The 25,646-nt window shown below is 42.5% G+C and overlaps 2 protein-coding genes across 12 annotated transcripts in view; one reads left to right on the forward strand and one right to left on the reverse strand.

The window, feature by feature from the left end:
* ARHGEF4 (Rho guanine nucleotide exchange factor 4) overlaps window positions 1-25,646 on the reverse strand; it is a 159,320-nt gene that overhangs the window by 128,691 nt on the left and 4,983 nt on the right. For 2 of the 4 annotated variants that reach the window (XM_083615188.1, XM_083615187.1), the window contains exon 1: window positions 13,581-13,789. The exons of the other annotated variants lie outside the window; for them this stretch is intronic. In XM_083615188.1, the coding sequence (XP_083471314.1) occupies window positions 13,581-13,619 (39 nt within the window). In that variant the 5' untranslated portion in view covers window positions 13,620-13,789. Of the gene's footprint in view, window positions 1-13,580; window positions 13,790-25,646 lie in introns of those variants that run through there. 4 annotated transcript variants of the gene reach the window in all.
* GPR148 (G protein-coupled receptor 148) overlaps window positions 1-25,646 on the forward strand; it is a 96,496-nt gene that overhangs the window by 13,597 nt on the left and 57,253 nt on the right. Inside the window, exon 3 of one of the 8 annotated variants that reach the window (XR_014548579.1) lies at window positions 17,612-18,243. The exons of the other annotated variants lie outside the window; for them this stretch is intronic. The gene's annotated coding sequence lies outside the window, so the exon portion shown is untranslated. Of the gene's footprint in view, window positions 1-17,611; window positions 18,244-25,646 lie in introns of those variants that run through there. 8 annotated transcript variants of the gene reach the window in all.

A 25,646-nucleotide genomic window follows, 5' to 3' on the forward strand; every position in this document is an offset into this window, starting at 1 on the left:
CGTAAGAAGCAAGTACAGACAAGCTTCAAAAGAATAAATGAACACAGTGTACTGTGTTGAGAAGTAGCCGACGGTTGTAATTCCGTTGCAAAACAAAACAAAACAAAAAAACCCAGTGGTGAGTCTTGTCACATTTATTATGGCAGACGTTTTGTGGACCACAGTCCACTTCATCAGATGCATGATAATGTTGTTCTCCATTGGCAGGGGTACTGTTTATGGATGCAAGGGGGGAATCTGTAAACAAGTTAAAATGGCAAAGACATGCATAAAGTACAATATGTGACAATTCAGTTAAATTTCAGCATTAATTTGAATTGTGTCACGAACTATTTTTTTGCATGTCTTGTTTGCCATTTTAACCCCACTGTTTATAGTGTTTCAGTTTTCTCTGCACAGCTTTGTTTTTGAGCTCAGTGGAACTAAGGCTACGGCCCTAAAGATGGTAGGATTGCTTTTTTCTTTTTCTTTTCTTTTATTGATTTTCCTGTGCCTGGAACAGTAGCTAGATGATCATAACTTTAGCAGGCTGCACATACTAAATGGGGTCTACAGAATGTATGGGAAAGGGCAGTATCTCTGGTGGGGAGACACGTCATGGTCCTTCTGGGGTTGTTTGGCCACCTTTTGTGTTGAAGAGAGAATTTGGGCAAAGGTCCCACTTTTTCATCTCTGTATGGGCAAACTGAGCCTGCGGAAAGGAGCTCAGTCATCTTTTACATCTGGTCACCCACTAGGTGAAGCTGTGATCCTCAAACCTACTTACCCAGCAGCAACTGTATTAGGAGTGAATAGGATTTACTCCCAGCTAATTGAATTAAGGATCAGAAGGCATGGCTGTGGTTCTAAAAGGACAGACTATCAGGATTCTTCCAGGGCACCTCCATTCTTTCCAGAATAAATTGTTTGAGGATCACAGCCAAATGTTACATTAGTGTGGATAAAGCCAGTACATTTAACGAAACAGAAATAAGAAGTATTGATTTGTCACATTGCCTCTGACTGTGCTTTAAACAGCTGCATGACAGGTAGAATTTCTACAGGTGTGGAATTTTCCTAGCTCATCAGTGCAGTGATGGGGAGAACTGATGCTTTTGATTTTCTACTGCCATGCAGTTCTTAAAGGCATAGGACTTCTATCAGGAACAAAAGACAAGAGGCTACAGTTAGAGGTAGACTGATCAAGATGCCAGTAACTAAGTTAGTTTCATATTAATGTATGTCCTGATAATAGCAGGCTTTGAATTTTGATTCATTTTCTAACTGACACAAAGTTTATATAACTGACAAATAAGAGGTCAAGCCTTGGTATCAGCCTAGTAAAGGTGCCTGCAGATTATTAGCTGGAATTAGCTAAGTAAAGCTGTGTTAGTGGGAGAACAATAGAAACACTGTTCAGTGTAATCAGGTCAGACTCTGGGAGGGCTCCTGTACCCTTAGCAGTTGCAATAAAGTGAGAATTTCATGTGGTGCAGCTTCTCTCATCAATGCTGCACCACGATGGGAAAAGTTGCAAAAAGTTTTTTTTAAAAAACCTCCCTTCTGTGAAACTCTTATAAGTACAGGAACCCCCTAAGGGTCTCAACCTGGCAGCTAGGGAGGGGAGATGTTTATTGCAATATTACTGCTGTATGTTGTATTTGATTTGGGTTTTGCATTCAGAAATTATATTAACAAAGAGTTGCTTGAAGGAATCTGGGTGCTGGCCCATAACACAAATGCTCCCATGCTAATTTAGATGCATAAACGCCTCTCAGCAAATTAAGATGCTGGGTGGTTGGGGTCTTGCCAGCATGGCACTTTGAAGTGTGTCTAGCTGCCCTCCTAAGCCAAGCAAGAAAAAAAGAAGTTTTTTCAAGAAGGGAGAGAGAAGAGCAGGAAATGCGAGCCTGACTCAAAATGGCCTGGGCTCAGCCCCCTCAGGGCACACTCTGAGCATGCCCCTGAATGTTAATGAATGGGTCCCTGAAGGTAGTGAGCTCTGAAGGTTTCGGTCTCTGAATCCAAAAAGCTTGTTAAAGAAGTGACAGTGCTTCACGGAAGGATTTTTGCACCTCCATTTCTCTTGGAACCACTCCAAACACATTTCAGTAACTAACATGCGTCTTTCGAGGGCCACTCCAAGCTGATACTTTCAAATAATTTATGCTTGAGGTCCTACCCCATGAGACACACCCAGGTGAAACCAGTTTTCTCTAAGGCTCCACACCCTTCAATTTCGCCTTAACAATTAAGCAGAGAGAGAGAAAGTCTCAAGAAGATGTCCCAATATGCTGCAAAGTATAAATAACCCATAAAACAGCCTGCCTGCTCTGCATCGAATGCACAACTTCAGCCGCAAAACAGATTTAACTAATTTACAAAGGAAACTATTCACATAAAAGCCTCACATCAGCCATTAATGTTGTCAGGAGATCAAACCCTCCCAATTCCCACGGCCTGGTGGGCCATATGCAACACTCGGCTACACAGTGGCATAATGTAACTCCATAAAAGGAGAAGATTAATATTCATATGGCATTTAATTAGATTAAACTGCTAAGCAGCAATTCATAGGTTGGCAGGTGTTGGTTCCCTCTGCACTCAACTGGATAGCTAGATAGCACAGATTACAATTAGTGCTATTTTGGGCTCCATTTCTTTGAGAGGTCAACCAGAGCATAATCTAGTGATCCTCTGTTTAGTCATTGTTACGCTTGCCATTTTATTCTGGCAGTGCTCCTGTGCTGTTAACAACTCTGGAGGCTAGAAATCTGATTTTAAAAAGCAACTGCTAGTCTTGTAAGGATGGGGGGGATATTTTAAAACAAATTGACCTAATTCACCGGTTCCACGCTTAGATGCAAATTAGAACACAGCTATCAGTTCCTCAGATTTTGCAATGCTGTTTTGGTTTAAATGAAAATACACAAAAATGCATATTTCACATTTAAAAAGTGTAAAAAATGGATATTTTAAGGAAACTCAAAAGCATACACAAATGTGTGTTTTAGGGAGTTGGATTGTATAAAATGTGTGTGAAATGCATACAGTTTAATGTGAATCTTCTGCAAAAAAGAAAAAAGAAAAGATCAGGACAAAACAGACATATGATTGAGAAATAATGTAAGGTCTCAAATACAAAACTGACCAAAAAAAACCAGAAGAGAAATAAGCTGATCCAGCCCCATATAATTTTGCCAGGATGCAGAACTCTATGTCAGATAACAAATCCATTCTTGGGCAGTACAGTGGTACCTTGGGTTAAGAACTTAATTCGTTCTGGAGGCCTGTTCTTAACCTGAAACTGTTCTTAACCTGAAGTACCACTTTAGCTAATGGGGCCTCCCACTGCCGCCACGCGATTTCTGTTCTCATCCTGAAGCAAAGTTCTTAACCCAAGATACTATTTCTGGGTTATCAGAGTCTGTAACCTGAAGCATCTGTAACCCAAAGTACCACTGTATAACACTAGAACTTTTGGGAGATTGAGGCTGATAACAGCAAGTCCTTGTTCACATCACATAGTTGAAGTATGGAACTTGCGCCCACAGGAGGCAGTCATGTTCACCCTCTTGGGTGGCATTAAAAGAGAATTTGACAGGGTCATTGAGGATAAGGCCTTCAGTGGCTTTTAGGCATGATGGGCCCTATTAACTACAGACCCCAGAATTTGGGATCCTCTCCAGACCTGTGCCAAAGTTTTGCAGTTTCAATGCACAGTTTGTGTGGCGCTACAAAATGCCGGGCTTTTGCTGCAAAACAACTACAACAATTTGGCACCAGTTTGGAGGGGACCCTAACAATTGGGGTTCATAGTTAATATTAAATATGGCCCCCATGTTTGAGATATCAATTGCTCAGTTTGTGGGGCACTGCAAAACTTCGGCATGGGTTTGGAGAGGATCCCGAATTTAGGGGTTCATAGTTAATTTCCCTGGTGTTATGGTTATGTGCTGCCTTCACAGTGAGAGGCAGCAATACTTCTAAATACCAGTTGTTGGAAACCACAGGAAGGGAAAGTGCTCTTGTGCTCAAGTCCTGTTTGCAGGTTTCCCACAGGCATTTGGTTGGTCACTGTGAGAACAGGATGCTGGACTAAATGGGCCATTGGCCTAATGCAACAGGCTCCACTTATTTTCTTTGTTTAACAGCAGATGCATTAAATACACATCGCCTGAATATTTTACCCACACCCAATCCCACTGGAAGAGCAGAACCTAGGTCAGTTTATTGGATGTTTGCTTTTGCAACTGGCAGAATTAAGCATTGATGCATTAGAATAGGTTGTTACAAACAAACCAAGTTCAAACATTAAGAACATCTTGGAGAAGCCTTTCAGTCTTCAAAGGTTTCTTGCACTATGAGGCAAAGCTTGCACAGGTCCAAGCATCAACTACATCAACAGAGTATTATTGTTTAGTTGAGATTACAGCTGTTGTAACATGTGATTTCAACAATGATTTCAATTACCCAGGAGGATGAACATCTGGTGCATGCCGTTACTTCAGAGCTGTATGATCCTGTCCAAGCAATATTTACCAGGGCTCAGTAGACTCAGAAGAAGAAAACAAACATGTTAAGTAGAGAAGCTCTTCATAAATTTTGGGTTAATTGGAGTACAATAACAATTGCACGCAGCAAAAGGCAGCTCTCCTGGTTGTCCTGTTGCCTGCTGAGGCTGTGCACACACTACATCTTTTTAAAATATCCAAAGCACTGTGGTTTGTTACGGTTGCTGGGAATTGCAACTCTGTAGGAGGTACACTACAGTACCCATAATTCTTTGAGGGAAAGAATATGCTTTAGAGGTATAGTGTGTACACAGCCTTCAACACACTGTATTGCAACCCATGAAGGGGAGGAGAGGGCCTTCTCAAAGATTGGACCGAGCCTAGGGAATTCCCTCTGAAACAAGTCAAGGGACAGCTGGTTTATCAGCTGCAGCCATTCCTGGGCCAGGACAGCCTGGTATCACTAATCCGTGCTCTGATAACCTCTTGATTGGACTATTACATTGTGTTTTATGCGGGGCTATTCTTGAAGATGGTCTAGAAGCTGCAGTTGGTGCAGAACGCAGCTACTCAGCAATTAAACAGGGCAACAAGGTGACTCATATGACAGTCATCCTTAAAAGAAGCATTTCATTGGCTCCCTGCGAACTACCAGGCTCAAGTTCAAGGTTGTACAAATTCCAAAACAGCTTAATACCTGTGTTCTTAAAGGAGCACCTCCCTAAGTGTGACACATGTCTTGAGATCACCAAGGGAGGTCACCTAGGACAGGGCCTTCTCGGTGGTGGCACCCTAACTGTGAAATTCTGTCTCAGCAAAAATATATGTATCCTGTAACAGTGCACCATTTCACATTAGAAGATAATACATTCTTTCCTAGCTAGTCCATGCCTTTACATTCTGTATAGCTCAAGTTTCCACCACTGCTTTCGAGTTGGCAGCAGGTTTCCTCATAAAACTGGTGAAGATGTTTACCCTCTTAGGCCCAAGCACAGAAACCCACAGTTCCTAAGGCTGGAGACACACAGTGAACACCCACCCCCAGTAACAGTACACATCTCTATATCTCCCCACTGATCTCTCAAGTGATAATGCAACAGCAGGTGGTTGGTTGGTGAGGAATCCAAAGGTAGCTGGAAGCCCTAGGCAACAACACTGTTTTGCCATGTCTAGTCCTTGGCATCTCCAGGTAGGACTGAGGGAGAACCCTGCCTGAAACGCTGCAGAGTTGCTACCAGCGGTTCTCAACCTGTGGGTCCCCAGATGTTGTTGGACTACAACTCCCATCACCCCTGAGCTCTGGCCTTGCTAGCTAGGGGTGATGGGAGTTGTAGTTCAACAACATCTGGGGAACCACAGGTTGAGAAAGGCTGGTTTAGACCAAAGTGAGCTAGATGAGGCAATGTTCTGACCTGCTGTAAGACAGCATCCAATGTTCTAGCCACATACTGGAAGAGGCCATGCCTTAAAAGGGTCAGAAATCTAATCCAACCTCTAATCTAGCAGGTGATTCGTAAACTATAAAGATACACGCCTGTTCCTCCTCCTGTTTCAGGAAGGAAGTTCTATGTTTTGAAGTTGGCATTTCAAAACTTTGCAGGATGTGTTCACTGGACGTGTTGTTGGAGTGCCTGCTTTCCTGTTGCTCACCGCCCCCATGGAAAGACTAGCTTGCTGAATGCAACACTATGAACTGTTAACAGGAACACACACACACACAGCTATGTTCATATCTTTGAATATATCCAGAACTTGTGTGGGTTGGCTGGTGCTGCAATTCACCCTCTGTTGGAGAAGGACTGGCAACATGATATTTGAAAGTTAATGCTCCTCGTCTAAAGGTACAAAGTTCACCCTTCATAAATCGCTTATTTGGACTCCTACCCAACCTCAGAAGAAGTGTTTGCTGCGCTTGTGGCACCCACTCACTTGCAGAAGTTCCTTCCAGACAACCCTTCTGAGGTGGGCCTCCTAACAGTGGTCTTAGTATGCTGCCCCAGTAATCAAGCTGCAGCCCACACTGTTCTTGAACTAGGACAATGCTCAGCTATAGAGCAAACTGTGTGGATTATTGCTAATGAGCAAGATTTAGAGACAGATTTAAACGCAGTTTAAAAGCACGCCTTGTCTAGATTCTGACCACATTCAAACCATACATATAAAGCACTTTAAACAGTCGTGGCTGCCTGTAAAGAGGGATTGACAGTTAACCCGTGCTGGAAATTGTAGCTCTTTGAGGGGAATAGAGGTCTTCTAACAACTTAGCTCCTTTAACAAACAACAGTTCCCAGAGTTCTATAGGAAAAGCTACAACTGTGTAAAGTGACGCTGATCTACATATACAGTGGTTCCTCGGGTTACATACGCTTCAGGTTACAGACGCCGCTAACCCAGAAATAGTACCTCGGGTTAAGAACTTTGCTTCAGGATGAGAACAGAAATCACGCAGCGGCAGCACAGCAGCAGCGGGAGGCCCCATTAGCTAAAGTGGTGCTTCAGGTTAAGAACAGTTTCAGGTTAAGAACGGACCTCCAGAACGAATTAAGTACGTAACCAGAGGTACCACTGTATGTTGTGAATGTGGCCTCTGTTCCAGCCCACAAGCCAAAGTGGGATGAGAGGACTTCTACATCAGATTCAGTCTGCTCTTCAGCAGAGTGTCCATTTGCTACAGAAGACTGCCTGCTACTAAGGCAGACAGGAAAGTGTGGGTTGGGTTGGCCCATGGTGCTCATGCAGATGCAGGGCAAGTGTGGAGAACTGGAAGACCATAACCACCGGAAGCTGGCAGAAAATACTGAGCTAGATGGACAGGTGGTCAGAATTGGTCTAAGGCAACTTCCTATGTTTGTATGGCAGGGATCTACCCACATCATTCTCCAGTGTCCTGGTTGCATTTTCCTTCCCTCTCCAGCTCCCTGAACCCAGTCAGTAGGCTGTTCATGAGGCAAGGTGGCAGGCTCCAGGCACCTGAGAGAGGTGGCAAGGCCGGCCTCTGAGGAGCACGCTGCCCTCTTCCTTCTGCACTTGTAGGCCACCACCCCCTCTGCTGCACACCCAGAGGAGAAGGAGCATTTTCTGTTTTTCCTCTAGGGGCAGAGCAACCTGGGGCGGCCCTGCCAGTCAGTGTTCAGGACGGCTTCAAACTGCTTCTCTGCTCCTCAGGAGTGGTCTGAAGAGGCCTGATCCAACCCACCAGACCTTTGTAAAAGGCCCACCAGCTCCCAAACCAGTGTGTTGCCAGCATCAGTGATGGTAAGCAGTGCTTAGGGGCAGATCAGAGTGCTCAGGTATGAGGAAGGAGCAGTCCCATCTGCTCTGATGCACCTGGAAAAAAAGGGAGCAGACCTGAGCACTGCTTCCTGTTTCCGGGCTGCTCTGATATGCTCCTCAGTACTGCTCATGTTGTTGATGTCTCAGCATACACCAGGGTAGTAATTAAAAATGGCACTGACCTAGAGGAGGAAAAGCACTGCAGTATTAGTTGGAGCCTCCAATAGGTTTGGCTACTTCGTGTGTCTCTTGCAAGGAGTTATGCATACCAGAGCGGGGGGCCGAGCAGAGAATGCATGTCCTTACTTCCACCTATTTCATCCCCTTTTGCTATTATTATTTTCCCCGTCTAGATGTCTTTTAAAATCTCCCAGAGATCACTTACGTACTTAATTATTCAGTCATCATGCCGTTGAAAGCCTTCCTGTGTTACATTAAGAAGTTTTCTTTCTGTACTTGCAGACACTCCAGCCCTGGCATGTTTCAGAATACAGGACATAGGTTTAAATAGGGGTAATCTGCTAATACATATCTCTCCTCTGCCTGTGTGTGCGCCTGCATGGATGGGAGAGAGTGTAAGGGTGTGGCCTGGCCACACTCACTTAGGGCCACATCCATTGCTGGCATGTGGCTTCCAGAGGGGTTGCAGTGGACAGTGCAAAGGCCTTGGACCAAAAAACATTATCTGTCTCTCCTCTGGTTGGAGAGTGTCACCTTCCAAAGGCTTGAGAGACATTCAAGACTATCAGGAAAACATCTCTAGCCATTAAAGAACATTAACTCCTGATTACTCATATCTATACTCAACATAAACTGGAGAATGGGATTTAAGGACTCCAAAGTTAAAAACCTAGGGTGGGTGGTATTCAACTGACTTTTACTCAGAGTAGACCCATTGAAATAAATAGATTTAACTCAGTCATGTTCATTAATTTCAGTAGGTCTATGCTGAGTATGACTTACTTGAAACAATCTCTGCATTATTAAAACACTAACAAAAAAGTTACTCACTGTCCTGCTTTTGACTCCAGTTGGATCTCTAACATTAACAAAATGTTTTACAAGCACCACCCTCCTAATCATGTTTATTCAGATTTTTATTCTATTTTAATTAGACTTACTTGGAGGTATATATGCTTAGGACAATCTTTTTCTCCAAATGAGCAAGTGGAACTTTACAAAGCATGGAAGTTCTGCCCTTTATAAAAGTAACATGATTTGTTCCATCAATTTAAAATTTAGTGTGGAGGATTTATTTGGTGAGTTGTACAAGCTCTCTGGATTTCAAAGAAATCTGATGGAAAAATTAGAGGAATGGGAGTGTCTGTCCCTGATCATTTCTTATTTTATTTTTTGCCAGTTAAGAAAATAATCTTAAACTTGTCATTTTGGTGACTGAAATTATTTCAAAAATGTAAATATTCATTGTTTTTTCTTTTGTTAGTTTGTTTAAAATGGGCTTGGCAGTTTTAAAGCTAGAGGGCTTTTAAGTTCCCATTTTACCCAATGGAGAGAGAACGATGGGCAAATTATGCAGCAAAAGTAACTTGTATACAATGAAGACAGAACAGAACTGTAGCTTTTATTTTAAACTGATTTAAAACTAGCCAACCCTAATATATTCCCCCTCCCATCGTGGAATGAACCTATTCTGGTTTACATGGGTGTATTGAGCGATATTATTATGGTAACTGGTCCTAACAGATTAGTCGTAGTGACATTTCAAAAGGCTAACTTGAGGAGGGAAAGACATTTCTTAAAGTCTATTCATATATCAATGCCACCCCTTCCAATAACATACTATCATTTGAAAGCATAAAAATATGTTGCAGGAATAACAAGAAAACATGCATGTCACTGTTGGAGAGAAGGTAAACTTCAGTCACAGAATGCAGTTACCAGAGATCCTATCCCCACAACAAATATTACAAGAGTACCATTCAATGTTCTTTGACTCTATCAAACCCCCATCAGCTGTCTGGCTCACAGCAGGGAGAGGTGCTGGAATCCCACCTCCCCTTTCCCCAATAAACCTCTGTAAATCTCAGTGGGTGGGTTTTGCCGCTGCATTAGCTCTGGCCGATCACGAACTTTGAACTTGGGAAGACAGTTTTCCCAGGTCAGATTGACTAGAGGCATCTGTGTACATCCATGTGTAAGAAGTCCGTGGTCTCTCCTAGCTGTGTCCTGTTTCTCTTGCATACAGCTGTTTGCTCCACAGACACTTTTCTACAGTGCACCCACTCCCTGTTTGTGTTATGTTTGATCTGTACTTTCAGGATCTTGGTGTTTTCAGACATGTTGTGGCCAAGGATAGCATTACCTGACCTATGGGGGCATGTTGGGTGGATGGTCTTGCCATTCAGTATGATAACTTTACTAAATGCCTGATGGACCTTCCAGTGATAATGATTCTGTGAACTGAATGTCAGAAATGTGGCATCTGCTCCCAACACTACCTGCTATGCTATGGCAGCTGTCACTCCAGTGTAGCAATAATAGTAATTATAATTTATTATTTATACCCCTCAACATCAAAAAAACGAAGATCATGGCCACTGGGCCCATCACCTCCTGGCAAATAGAAGGGGAAGAAATGGAGGCAGTGAGAGATTTTACTTTCTTGGGCTCCATGATCACTGCAGATGGTGACAGCAGTCACGAAATTAAAAGACGCCTGCTCCTTGGGAGAAAGGCGATGGCAAACCTAGGCAGCATCTTAAAAAGCAGAGATATCACCTTGCCAACAAAGGTCCGTGTAGTTAAAGCCATGGTTTTCCCAGTAGTGATGTATGGAAGTGAGAGCTGGACCATAAAGAAGGCTGATCGCCAAAGAATTGATGTTTTTGAATTATGGTGCTGGAGGAGACTCTTGAGAGTCCCATGGACTGCAAGAAGATCAAACGCATCCATTCTTAAGGAAATCAGCCCTGAGTGCTCACTGAAAGGACAGATCCTGAAGCTGAGGCTCCAATACTTTGGCCACCTCATGAGAAGAGAAGACTCCCTGGAAAAGACCCTGATGCTGGGAAAGATGGAGGGCACAAGGAGAAGGGGACGACAGAGGACAAGATGGTTGGACAGTGTTCTCGAAGCTACAAACATGAGTCTGACCAAACTGCGGGAGGCAGTGGAAGACAGGAGTGCCTGGCATGCTCTGGTCCATAGGGTCATGAAGAGTCGGACACGACTAAACAACAACAACAACATTTATACCCTGCCCATCTGGCTGGGTTTTCCCAGCCACTCTGGCTGGGTTTCCAACAGAATATTAAAAACACGCTAAAATATCAAACATTAAAAACTTCCCTAAACAACGAACTGAGGCAGAGGAGTATACCGTTCTCTAAAAGAAGGATCCATGTGAAGAGCACATGGAACAGTTATGCATTGGGAATTAGACTGTGTTGATCTGTTTCACCGAATTACACAAATCATGTTTCTTTGCTTATAAAAATAATAATTGTCCAATCTTAAGGGAGAGCCATGAGATGACATTACTGCTTACAAAATTTTTGTTGCTATAAAAGTTTTGTTGCTATAAACAAACGAAAAGTATTAGTCCAAGGTTTGGCTGTTTTTTAAAAGGATGGATTCTTGGTTATTTCTGCTATACATGAGGGAGGAAGTGAAAGGACAAAATATTTTCAGGGAAGCCTTTTCCCTCTAACCATAGTGTGGAAATAATTTTCTTGAAATGATAAAACAACTCACCTCTCTTTTGGCTGGGATATCACACTACAAATATAAAACGAGTGATTAACTGGACTGCACTTTGTGCTGGGATATATACACCACAGGCACAAACTGTTTCCCATTTTGTGAAAGGGAGTGGTGATACCACAAGCTCAGGCACACAAACCACTCAAACTGCCATACTGGATCTTTTAAGGGCCTCGGTCTCATGAAATTAATAGCGCTGCTTTTAATGTAGATATTGCACGTTATATGGTTTGTGGATCAGTTTTCCACTTGTTAGTGGACAAGGAAGCTCATGCCTTTTGCAGCGACATGAATATTAACAGATGCTGCCTTTCCCTTGCATGATCAGAAAAGCTGCCCTTGGTGAACATCTGCCTGTTCTTCTGCTCTCACTGACTCAGAGTCAGCAAGCTTTCAGGGGGGAAAGTGGCAACCCTGTTTGTGGAACCTGCTGAAAAACTGACTAATTTTAACACACATCCAGTGAAGCAGCCATTGTAGGAAATGCAAACTGCAGACAGCCAGGTTCTCCTGGAATTGCATCAGTCCCAACTGTTTTGAACATTTGCACCAAGTATACTTTATAGTCTGCACCCCCACCCTTTCATATGAAGGTTTGTTTCACGACAAGCTGTCCTAGTTAAAAACTTCTTTTTTGTTCTTGCTCTTTCTGAAAAGTACACTTCATGTGCTACCTTTCACATTTCACATGTTATCTTGGATGTGCAGGTAAGATAGTCCTGTGAATACAAAAACTGTAACATGTAAATACCCCTTTCAAAAAGCCAGGGGTGCTTATGGTTCTCATTCAGAGTAAGAAATCCAAGTGTGCCTTCAAGAATGTGTAGAATTGTCCAAATGCAACCATATTATTTGCTATCAGCCCAAGGGCATATCTGTGCACTCCAATCAACAGAACAAGCTCTGAACCAGCTTCCCAGAGGGTGCATTTGCCAGTGCTGTGGTTGTGCACTTGCAAAATATCAGTGCTTCACACCCTTGAAGACTTGTCTGAACTATTGTTGTGCCTTTCTGTTCTGTAAATACAAGGGATTGTAAAGGGAGATAGGAGAGCAAAGGTACAATAGCAGAAATTCCTCCACTCTACTGTAACCTTTGTCTGGCTACTTGGATGCTTGGCACCGTGGCTAAATTCCCTGTTTAACCTGGCAGAAATCCATTTTCAGCAAATTTGAACAGTATCCTATATTAGTTACAGTTTCACGCTACAGCTGAAATTGTACACTCTGCACTCTGCGTGGCGCTTTTTTAATTTTTCAAAGCAGGTGAAATACCGTTTGCGGATTTATCTGTAAATGAATGGAATTTGTCACGGAGAACGAAGGCTGCACACTAATTGGAAGGTAAATTCCATGGAACCTGGAGGGACTTGCACCGTAGGATCAGGCTACAAGGCATGTCAACGATGTCAGCTTGGAGCTTGTGATTAAATATCACTTTCTCCACAAGCCATGGTTCTTGCCATCTACCGTAAAAGAGGATCTACTTGACTTGCACCAGTTCACTCTCAGGCATAAAGACAAAATGCTTGATTACCCCCCTGGAGAATCAGAATGCGAAGGAAGAGCAGGAAAAAGGTCACACTCTTGATAAAATTCAGACATGAAGTATAACCTCAATACTGAATTCCTTGTATCTCCAAAGCTATTTTATAATAATGCACAACCCTGGGGTCCACACAGACAGACACACTTTTGTTCTGAAGTTTACTTGCACTTGCTTAAAATACAAGGGAGAAGTCTCAAGTAAGCACAAAAGTAATGAATTGCAGTGGAATGAATCACTAGCACAATGAATCACTCAGCCTGATTAAATGTTCTGCCAGCTATTCTCCGTCTTCACTCTCTGGAGGAACAAAGTTTAATTTTAAACAAAATCACATAAAGTTTTATTTGCCATAAAAACCAGATGTGGTATAAATATAAGTATATCTATCCATCGGTTAACTCATGCAGCAGATAACCAGTTTCCAGAATCGTATCTAATAATGAATTGAGCTCTCACACACAGTGTGCTTCGTTCCAGTCCCCTTGGAAATCAAGTTTTCTTTTACCTTGAAACAATCTTAGAAAAAGTTTTAAAACTTCTTACCTTGAAGAAGCTCCGGAGAAAATACATTATGCTTAGCATTTTTGGAAAAAGGAATAAGGAGCTGTTGAACCTTTAGAATATCCAAGGCCTGTGTGAATTCCTACACCCCTGCTGTGTCTTTAGTTACATGCTTTCTTGTTGCTATTTTGGACAGACTTAGTACAAGAGAATCATATGAGGCATGCCAGGAGCTTATGCTAAGGAGTTGCATAACAATTAGGGCTTATCTGCGCTGGCTGTACAGTGCAAACAGGTTTGTTCACAGTTTGCTGGCCCCGGAGCATTTCTACTGGGCATGCTCAGAACGATAACCATTGTGTTTGCTAAATGTATAATACGAAGGACCATTTGTGAGCTCATCCAAAGGAGCTGGTAGCCAATGAGACTCAAAGGGAAAGTACATGGTCATTTACATCCTGTCCTTCTCTGCTCTCCCCCCCCCCTTTGTTTTGTTTGCCAAGAGTTACCTCAATCAATGGGTATTTAACTCTTCATTTCACTCCTCCTCACTTTAGCCCTTAGCTCAGGCAAAGAACAGCCGCTGTAAAATGCAGACGCTAAAACCTCATTAAAATCTAGGCAGAAATATACCACTTGAACATCTCCGCTACCTGTTTCCAAGTACAAAAAGCCTGCATTTATATCCCACTCTTACTCCAAGCAGCTACATGTGACGTACATGGTCCCGTCCCCCCCCCCCCCCACATTTTATCCTCACAACACCCTTGTGAGGTAGGGTTAGGCTGACTACATTCAAGGAGAGCAGGGCTGGCCCTATCATTTGGCAAAGTGAAGCAGCTGCCTCAAGTGGCAGATGCTGGAGGGGAGCAATACAGAGGTGTTGGACAACAGAGTTGTGCGTGCTGCACAGTATTACCTCCAGTCCCTAACTTAGCCTGCTGCCCTCAGCGTGGTGGTGGATGTTGACCTATCCGTAGTGCTGAACTAAGATTTCCCTGCAATTAGCCTCAGTATACAGAATGGGAAGGTGTCCCTGCTGCCTCAGCTCCCAAAGCTAGGTTGCATGGAAGTGCTCATGAAGCGGCGGCAGCAGCAGGTTCTGGCTGCTGCCGCCATCACTTCTCTGCCAGGGGCAGGCAGGGTGTCCACAGGGATGCCACGTCTTGGCATTCCAAGGCAGCTGCCTCAGCCTTCCTCATAGGCCCTTCCCATTCCTGGGACTGTCTGCATCGGTTTTCATTGGTTTTCAAACAGACACACCCTGAGGTAATGTAGAATCAATCTTCAGTGAGCTTTTCTTTTCAGAATGAAACCGGATTCTGAAGGAGAATTTTTCAGGGGCAAATAAAATAAGTGGGGGGGGGAGCATTAGATATTGATTGTCTATGGACTTTGTAGGGGGAAAAAACCCCAATCTCCGTTTATTCTAGAAGAAAATGCAATGTGTCCACAGACCTGGATTCAAATCCCAGGTCAGTCACTGGGTGGCTTTGGGCAAGTTATTGCTGAATCACTTTCTTAGGAGTCAAGCAAGTAAGAATACTTCATTTGAACTAATAAATAAACTACAGAAAATGCAAGAGCTGATTGTTTCCTCCAGATGGGACTTCCTCTCAGCCAGTTCCTCAATGAGTCTGCTTTTCTGCTATGCCAATCTGCAGCCCGTTACCTGGATGCAGACAGGCTGACAAGGAGAGCAACCCCTGGGATTAATCCTGTAGTACAGCTATTACTCAGCCCCCTTCTCCATATGTGACCTTCCTCACAAAGCTATTATGAGGGTAAATGAATTAAGGATTGGATTTAAATAGGTCATTGAACATGTCTCCCCAGAGTTTGAGGGATTAAGTGTTCTATAAATCAAAGTAAATTAGTAAATAGGGGTTATCTGCTCTGCACCATAGGGGACTTCTTAACCAATGAATTGCTCAAATCGTTCCTTAAAAGTTGGAGCCAAAGGAAAATGAATTAATTATTGCAGTGGCATTTTTAAAAAGCAACATGGTTCTAAACAATGCGTGCTAGTCCCATCCTGATATCATTACATGCAAGAGGAGGCTATATACATGTGGCTGTCCATAAGGTCCTGCCATCTTTACCTATTGGGGTGATTGTCTGTTAGGAAATTGCCTTCTCCCAAATGGGTCGGTACTGACAAAGCTGGTTGCCATCAATCAGAAATGTAGGAACGTTACAAATGCACTGCATCGTCTTGGGAGCACAGTTTCAGTTCTTATGGAGATCATGCAGCAAGCAGAAAATGGAGCAGACTTGTCTCGATTGCTCCACTAAAACCAATGGTGAAAATTGCAAGAGAGCATATTTCAGTTTAGGAGAAACTTCCTGATGGTAATAGGTGTTCAAGAGTGGAACAGGATGGCTCAGGAGTGGTGGGCTCTCCTTCGCAGGAGATATTTAAGCAGAGGCTGAATGGTTATCTGTCAAGGATGCATAGTGGTATCTTGCAATGCAGATCCTGTATTAAGCATGACATTTGGAATAGATGGTTTTGTCTTAATTATTGCATTGCATTGCATTTGTACCCCACCTTTCTTCCAAGGAGCCTAATGTGATGTACATGGCTCTCTTCCTCCCCGTTTTATCCTCACAACAACCCTGTGAGGTAGATTAGGCTGAGGGACTGTTACTGGCCCAAGGTCATGAAGAAGTTTTACAATCTCCAACCGCAAGTCTTGAAGCTGGTCCAGCAACACTTCCTTGCGTGTATGCTAGCTCTCTTGCATAGCAGAGTGACGATTGCACAGCTTCGCGTTGAAAGGATCGAGTTGTGCACAGCCGATGGCAATTAAACCCTCACGGAAGCAGTAAAGCTCAGCCAAGCATTGTTTACTCGAAAGGCATTGACAGTCTTGTCGGTAGAAGACTATTTACAACTTTACTACCACACAGATAGTAAGGCACACTTCAGGCCTACATGCTGCCTACACATTGCTCAGCAGTCTCTCCCCTGCAGGAATTGCACAGGTCCGCAGATAAGTGCTTCACAGCTATTTATAAGTGCTGTAGAGTAAACAAACGTGCACCTCTATGCTTCAAGAATCTTCAAAAATCTACTCACTGTTTCTGGAAACGAATGGCTCTTTCTCACTTACTCTTAACAGGTCACCCAGTGAGTTTCATGGCTAGGTGAGGACTTGAACCCTGGTCTCCCAGGTCCTAATCCAACACTCTTAATTACTATGCCACACTGGCAAGATGTTCAAGGTCTCTTCCACCGCTACATTCTAGGTTGGGTGTTTTGTTTTGGTTTTGCACAATTAACAAAAACAGACACTGAATAAAGAAATGGAGATAGATGAAACATAATTGGTTCCTAGTGAGCTACTAAACCATTAAGCCCTGTATCTTTAACCTATTGTGCCATTCATTCAAACAAGATGGCATTTAAGATTCTGCCAAAGTGACTAGAGACTGGCAGCGGTTGTTTAAAGAGTGAAAAATGTCAGCTTCCTTTGCACAGTTACAAGGAGATAGGTTCCAGGGCTCAGCCCTGTCAATCTTCAAGCTCTCTACTCCAATAGTTTCGAAACATTTTTGTCTACTCCAATAGTTCCCAAACATGGACCACTTGAAAATTGCTGACTTTTGTGCCCATTGTAGCAACTGTAATGCCCTGTGTTTGATGCTGTGGAATTTTTAAGGACCAATTTTTCAGTTGTTGTAGACCACCTGAATGAAGCTCATAAACCACTGTTGGTCCATGAACCACAATTTGGGAAGCTCTGATCTACATTGACCGGCAGCCAGCAGCAGCTGTGTAGAATCTTTGGCTGAAGTATTTCAATCACCTGGTGTCTAATCCTTTTTTTTAAAAAAAAAAAAAAAGGTGCAAAAGCTGGAGAATGAACTCAGGGCCTTCTACATGCAAAAGTTCTTATTTTCATTCACATAGTGCCATAGGATTGTTGTGAAATGTGTGGATCCCTATGGCTCACCTTCTCTCTTTGCATGGGTTTCCATCAGTGTTCACGGATCAGCATTGCAAACCAAATACTGCCACATAATGTGTAGCTTTAAATATTCCACATCTCTCTATCTGCTTCTTTCAGAGGACAGAAATGCTCTAACGAACGCACACACCTTTTCCATAAGAGTCTTGTGGGACCAGTAAGAGGAGGACTTGGGAGCGAGCTTTCTCAAGTGTAAGGAAAAGAAGGGCCAGCTGCCAACTATGACAAAAATCGCTCTCAAAAGGTTCTGAAAGGCTTGAGACTTCATGTTTCCAAGGGAACACCACCAAGCAGAGAATCATTAAGCAGCCATTATCTTATTTCACAGATAAATCAGAGGCCAGCTCTTGTCTAAAACAGAGTGCTTGAAAACAGCAACCCCAAAGGAGTATGAATTAGCTTGTGCAGAGAGATCGTCACAGTTTGAAACATGAATTATAAGGCGGAACAAGGCTGAGGTTGTAAGAAAACAAAAATCATAAAACTGAAATGTAGGGGTAGCCTCATGTGAATTTCAGTGGGTAAAATGCTGAATAAAGAGCTCATGGAAGGAAAACTTCTGGGAACCTTCTCTCTGGCACAGAAAATGATTCTGAAAGGGCATAATGAATGGGAGGGTAGGAACCATTTGCCATTCCGGAGAGGGACACAGAATGACCTTTCGTTTGTGCACAAAGAGATTGTCCCCTTTCACATGTATATATTCCACTTCACAAATATTCATTTTCTATTAAATCAGTACTCGCACTCCAAAAAGAACTTCTCTTTCTAATCAAAACCAGGACATTTTAACTGAAACTCCAACCCAAGAATGAACAGTTTCTCATTTTAGTGGGAGGAGCAGAGACCCAAATGTTTATCCTATACTAAAGGGTAGTTCCTTAGCTTTGCAGATGCATGCGAGGAAAGGATCTACTGGCTGTAAAAGATAATATGAGTATTTCAATTCTGAATCTGTTTGTTTGTTTGTTTGTTTGTTTGTTTGTTTGCACTGTCTGATCCTGAAAATATATATTTTTTAAAGATTATTTGAAATAGGCAATGAAAAACTAAAAGACAGGAAAGTGGAATAGTGATTTGTCACAAATTCCAGCCCAAAAAGATACACATTACATTATTAATTCTGAAAGATGGTCAGTCCCAGTCTTTTGAGACATCCCCTCCCCCAGAGCAGGGGTGGGAAACTGGATCTGGTCAGCTAGCCAGATCTTTATCTCCCCCACCTCCCATGGGCCATGTTAGGCAGATGGAAAGAGCCAACCACCTGCCAATCACTTGAAAGCACAGTGATGTTGCGTGACCCATTTTCACCCCGTGCACTGTGCACCAGCCTCTGCAGCACCACCAGTCGGCTGATCATCAACGCTTGTGGAGCTCCATGTGCTCCACTTTGAAATCCTGATCATCAGCTGTTTGCAGGCACCACTGATTAGCTGATCTGTAAGACTTGCAAAGAGCTACAGAAGCCTTCAAACACCCTTTTTGGCTCAGCTGTAACTTTGCTGTTCAATTTGAGCCCTGTTTGAGCCTGAGCTCTGATCTGTTCTTTCTTTCGTTCTTGGTCATTCTTTGGTCCTGCTGTCTCCTAGCTTGTCCTCCAGTCCTGCCTTGCTCTTCAGTCCTGACATTTGTCTTGCTCCCCAACCCCATTACCTGTTTTGTCCTTCAGCCCTCACCCGCTCTTTTGCCCTGACTACCAGTTTACTTCTTGATATGTCTCCTGTGCCTCTGACCAGGCATTGGGAAGGAATTTGTTCAGTCTGTTTTCTGCTGTGGACCTACACTCCCAAACTAGGTCACAAATATGTGTATTCTTACAGATGCTTTCCCCAAGTATATGCATTTCTGTACACATTATTTGACTGAACTGCCTAGCATAATTCGGAGAAGTTCAAATTTCAAAGGATGACTGTGTTTTGGTTCTTGTAGTCTTTCAGAAAGTGTTGATTTCATGGGAACTGAAATGAATTTAAATATGAACTGAATTAATTTCCCGTCCATCCCCACTCTTGGCTCACCTCAGAATTCTGCCCACAGCCCAGCCTTGGCACTGCCTGTCATAACCCCTTATCCTTCTCCAGTGCCCATCCTCTGTGGAATCTTTGGACTTTGTTGTCAACCTCTCAATAATATCCTTAATAGAACTGCGTAACATGTTTCTGTCCTCTTGAGCAATGGACAGTGGGAGGGAAGCGCCGTACTGAAATCCTAACAAGAAGTTAGACACAAGCTAGTCATTCCCAGCAGCTCTTCAATGAGCTTTTCATTAGATGGAACTTCCCGTCAGACTATTATGGGAGACCCAAGTTTACCAAACAGCTAATCCTTGGTAATGAAAGATTTCCAACAAAAAAACCTTCTTTCCAGGGAGGCTGGGCCCTTCAACATTGCCAAGCAGTGCCTAGGGAAAGTGCCAGCCGCCAGCTCATATTCTGATCACAAAATGCCAAAATCTTCAGTTGGCTATGGAAAAACATGCATTTGCTATATAACCCACACTAGGGTCTTTGGCATTTTCCTTCGTTTTCTTTAATGGCACTGATGCAGAGGCTGAAGATTATTGTTATACCGTGCCCCTACATTTGCCTATTAACTTTCAGGTCTATTCAGGGATAATCCCAAGCATTGCTTTATATTGTTAGCCAGCCCAAAGTGGTGGAGAAATGTCAGGTTGCGCCCTTTCACTGGATCTGTGCCATCTACTGTCTATTGCCGGGCAACTGTAACTGCACTTTCTGCTCACCATTCATTGCTTTGTTTCAAGTTAGTTTTTAACAGACCAGGCATTGGCTACTGTGAGTTAAAAGGGTCTGTTCTGGCAGTGCTTTATCTGCAAGTACATATTTGAACCAACTCACTCTCAAATATTTTAGACGTGTTTTCTTTCTAAGTCTCACTCATAAAAGATTGTTAATGCCAAAATTCTTTTTTTCCAGGGTGGGAGATATTCCACCCCCCTCCACTCACATTCAGTGATATGCTCTTAAATCAACAAGGCTGGAGGATGAGATGCCCTAGGCATCTGGTGTCACATGGTAACCCTTGAATTTCTTGTTTTGTTCTGAGCAGAAGAGGGGAGAAGGGGAGAAAAACAACCGTCTTCATTTCCTAGTACAGTGGTACCTCACGTTACAGGCGCTTCAGGTTACAGACACTTCAGGTTACAGACTCCTCTAAACCAGAAATAGTACCTTGGGTTAAGAACTTTGCTTCAGGATGAGAATAGAAATTGTGCGGCGGCAGCAGCGGGAGCTGAAAGACCCATTAGCTAAAGTGGTGTCTCAGGTTAAGAACAGTTTCAGGTTAAGAACGGACCTCCAGAACAGGTTCTTAACCCGAGGTACCACTGTACATTCAACCAAAGAGTGTGGGTTCACCTGGTGTGAAATAGCATTAGGGGGTGGGTTTTTTGCATGATATCACCTGCTCACCTGTAGGGGCTTTGTGCAGTTCGGAACCTCTCTGCAGGCCAGTGAGTCATGACATTGGGGGCATTGACTACCATAGAAGGGAGACATGAGTAGAATGTGACTGCAGGCCAATACCTCTAGACCCGCCTAGGTCAACATGCTACTCCTTATGGCTGTTGCTACTTCTGAAGTGGGGAGTTTCCTCTGACGGAAGGTCCATAACTCAATGGAAGTGCATCTGTTCTGCATGCAGAAAGCCCCAGGTTCTTTCCCTGGCATTGCCAGACAGGACTGAGACTGCCCTCTGCCTGAAACCCCCGAGAGCCATGGACAAATGGTCCGGCTTGAGCTAAATGCATAGGCCTGAGCCCCCTTTTAACATATTTGCCCTGTACACATGGATACCGCTTGAAGAAGCCTAGGATTTTGGCAATGGTTGATAACTGAAAGCAACAAGACCTTGGCTGTGTACACACACTCCTCTTTACCGTGCACCAAGCGCAGTCCCACCACTAGTTTAGGAAGGGGTTTACACACGACATTGGTCACGATCCATATCTGCCCTGTATCTGTTGGCTGTTATTTTTAAACAAAATAATGATTTATTCTGTGAACCGCCCTGGGATCTTGTGATGAGGGGCAGTATTTGAATTTAATAAACAAACAAATAAATGCATTTTGATGCATTTCCACTGCAAAGCAACTTTGAAAAAGAACGGCTTAGTTGAGTTTTAAATGTGTACACAGCCTTAGCTCATGGTGAAACCCAAGAAGAAAAAGGAAGAGGATGCTCAAAAATAGCAGCAAACTCTCTAGCTTGAGAAGAAAGAGATTAAATAGCAACATTCTTGGTGGACAAGCAAACAAACCAGAAGGGATGGGGTAAGAAAAGATTAGAGGGTAAATATGACCTTGTGTCTTTGAAATATTTAACATAAGGGAGTGAGCAAATAACCATAAGGAGAGAGCAAGGAGACAAGATGAAAGGTTAACAATTGAGGGTATTAGAAATAAAAAGGCAATGACAATGAAAACCAAAAGACCAAATAAGAGAACCTAAAGGTCAAAGTTTTTTTTTTAAGAAATAAAAAGGGCCTAAGAGACACGCTTTTACTGAAAGAGCTATGAATTAACACACAATGGCTTGGATCCATATTTCACTCCTACCAGTGGGAGGAGGGAGGCAACTTTTGCAGAATCCCTCTTTCCCCTCAAGTTCCATGTGCCCTCCAAAAATCTCATCCGGAGAGTTGAGAGACTCCCCTGAACAGCATGGAAGGTGGCATTGGGGTCTGCAGGGGCAGGCAGAAATCGGCAAAAAGCACCTTGTTCTCCACCGCCAATAGGATCTCTCCACCGGATCAAAAACCTCCCACTGATAGAAGCAACTTTCCCATTTACAGAAGACAAAGTTTGGATCCAGCCCAATAAGTACAGCTAGGTCACTGCCAAATGACCTGTATAATGAGCATTCATCCTGATTTGCATGCGCAAAGTTTTCAGGGAGGTCAGACGACTTTGGCAATTTATTGAACATTCATTCTGATTCATTTGTAGGAAGGTAAAACATTGCATCAAGCATTATCCAAAACATCTGGTATGTTTCCCCATCCATTTCCTTTTTCACACCCACACCCACAGTTTAGGAGGGAAGTGGGTTTGATGTGCAAGAGCACTAAATAGAACAACTTGAATTTGCCAGTAGTTGATTGAGTCCCACCTAAAAATAATGATAGTCTGGAAGTGCCTCTTGATTCTAGATCTCTTTGGGCCTTCAGCCTGATGACATGAAGGTCCTTCCTCATCCACACCTGATCTTCAGGTGCACATGGAGATAGCAGTGGGGATGTGGAACAACAATTGCATGTTGCTGTGACTTTTATCTCACCATAAACAAATCTGACTAAACGTTGAATAAAGAGTTGATGTCATATAGCCTCCCTCTAATTTTTGTGCAAGCAAATCAGGATGAATCCTTAGTAAAATACTTGTTTAAAATATCTGGAAAGATCTATGGCTCTCTGTTTTATGCATTCCAATCTCTACTAGTCAAGGGTAAGCAAAAGACAGATTTGACAGTACATGTCACAGGCCACTGAAATCCAACTTTTTAGGCAGTGCTCTTTGTATTTCAGCAAAGAATACAGGAGTTAAGCCTATGTTTGTGTACATGTTCGTATTTGTCCAGCTTGCTGATGAAATAGGAAATGTTTACATAATGAAAATAAATCATTTTAGATGCAATGACAGTCTTGACTACTGAAATTAGTAACAATACTGGATGAACCAGTTGTGCTTGAAACATAACATTCTTTGTACTTGGGAGGTAACTTTTTCGTTATCTTAAAATATAATCTAAGGGTGATATTGGTGGTATTCAACTTAGTTTTACACATGGTAGGTGCACCAAAATCAATAAACATAACTAAGTTGTGTCCATTAATTTCAGTAGGTTTACTCAGAACAAAATTAGTTGAATACCACTCTAAGCACTCAAAATAAATTCTATTAAAATTCTCAGAACTGATTGTCATCTACACTTGTATACAACTGGACTTCACTTTGAATCAAGATAGCAAACATTTCAAAATTGCACTGATTTTACCCACTGATTTCAAAACTGCGCTGATCTTTGGTTTCTTAGAATTTCCAAGCAATGCCAGATTTGAGGCTGCTAGTATATAATAAGCAAATCTGCAGAGTATTCAAGAACATTAGGCATTTCACATGGTGTCTCCCCCCCAAAACAAGTCAGCCTGCTGCTTCAGAGCCAAGAATGTTTAATCTGATGTTTAATCTGTGTATCTGAAGAAGTGTGCATGCACACGAAAGCTCGTACCAAGAACTATCTTAGTTGGTCTTTAAGGTGCTACTGGAAGGGAAAAAAAAAAATTGTTTTGACTATGGCAGACCAACACGGCTACCTATCTGTAATCTAATGAGGTGTGCTTTTATTGGCCACCAGAGGGCAATCTGTTCATATTTTTACCAGAGCAATCATGTTGCTAAATATGCAGAACAGAGTTTGTTTTAATAATGAGCGTGAGTGTGTCCACTGGATAACATAATTTATCCTGGATGCCGGAAAAGAAAATAAACTGCCACAATTGGCACCAGTTAAAATTGGATGCTGAGCATTAAACTTATTTTGTTCCTGCATGGTGAAAACCAGGAAAGTAACGAGATGCACAAACGCAAACAAATATTTCCCTTACTTGTTGGATAGGCATAAATCATTCTGGAAAACTTTGGGGAATTGGAACAGCAGGTTTTAGTAAAGTTCAAGCAAAGAGTGGCCTTTGGCTGTTTTTACCAAGAGAGAACTAAGAAGGTTCCAAAGCAACCTGCCGGGATAGCTCAGTTGGTAAGCATGAGACTCTTAATCTTGGGGTTTGGAGTTCAAGCCCCACAATGGGCAAGAGATTCCTGCATTGCAGGGGGTTGGTCTAGATGACCCTCGTGGTCCCTTCCAACTCTACGATTCTATTATTCAACCCATCTTAAATAAAGCTCTGCTTCCATGTAATTCGGAATTACAGAATGTGGCCCCTCTGGTGTCTGACAGAGAAAGACAGCATGTACTGTTCGCTATAGAAATAGTATAAAATGGATGGGTTTTTTAAACGTGGATTTTTATTGTTTTTAATTTGTTACACAATAAAAAAGTATCTAGATGTGATGGACAATAAATCTGCTTGCTGCTATTGAATGAGCAGAGCACTTAAAGCAGCTTAGTTCAGAGCATTTTATTTTACAGGTTCTGGTGCCAGGCCACTGTGCAAAATGCTGACCAATCCTTCTTAGAAGCCTGCAGTGCTGCTAAACAATGAAAGCAGGAGCACAGAAGCAGAACACTTGCAAGGAAAGGGCATGTTGAATGAGCTGGATTTAACAAACAAAAACCCATCAGCATCCTCTTCCCTTGCCCTTTTGACTTGCAAACAGCACCTTGACAGTGGCATGAAAAGTAACTATGTTATATATGTTCTAACATAGTTGAAGCATATTGTTTGAAAGGGATTTGTTAGTAAAGTACAGTTTCTAATGTTTAGTGGGGATCCAATCTCCAGTAGTTAAGAAAAGGTACAGCTATCAGCAATTTATTATCTCAGAATAGGTTTCAGTAAATCTGTTCTGTTAAAGGATGATATTCCATTCTCTCAGTGCAACGTCTGAAACAAAGAACTCACACAATAGTTTGAATGCAACCATAAATTTAAAAATTCTGAATGTATTTTGACTGTCTTCTTCTTCCATGGTCATCATTAAAAACTTGTCCTCCCAAATCAAAAGTGAAATCTTCTAAGTCGGACATTCAGAGAAAGTCACATCTTTTAATCCATTGAGCTTGACTGCATGGAAGCTCCCACACCACTAAATTAACATATGAATTGAGATCAAGACACAGTGTGAACTGATTGTGATTTAAATGTATAATTCTGGAAGTTTAAAAAAAAAACGGCTCAGAAAGTTGCATTTGTGTCATTTGACATTGAGCTGGAAAGAAAGCCAAATGATTGCAACACTTTGTCATCAAAATTCATGGAATAAGACTTCAGGGGACAACAATACACACCATACGTTTAAAGCACAAAAGACTCTTGGGAATTTTAGTTTATCCCTCACACAAAGCTACAGTTCCCAGAACCCTTAACAAACCACAGATCCAAGGATTCTTTGGTGGAAGCCACATGCTTTAAATCTACAGTGTGGCTTTGTCTCCT

The sequence above is a fragment of the Podarcis filfolensis genome (assembly GCF_964270895.1).
Source record: "Podarcis filfolensis genome assembly, chromosome: 5".
NCBI lineage: Eukaryota > Metazoa > Chordata > Lepidosauria > Squamata > Lacertidae > Podarcis > Podarcis filfolensis.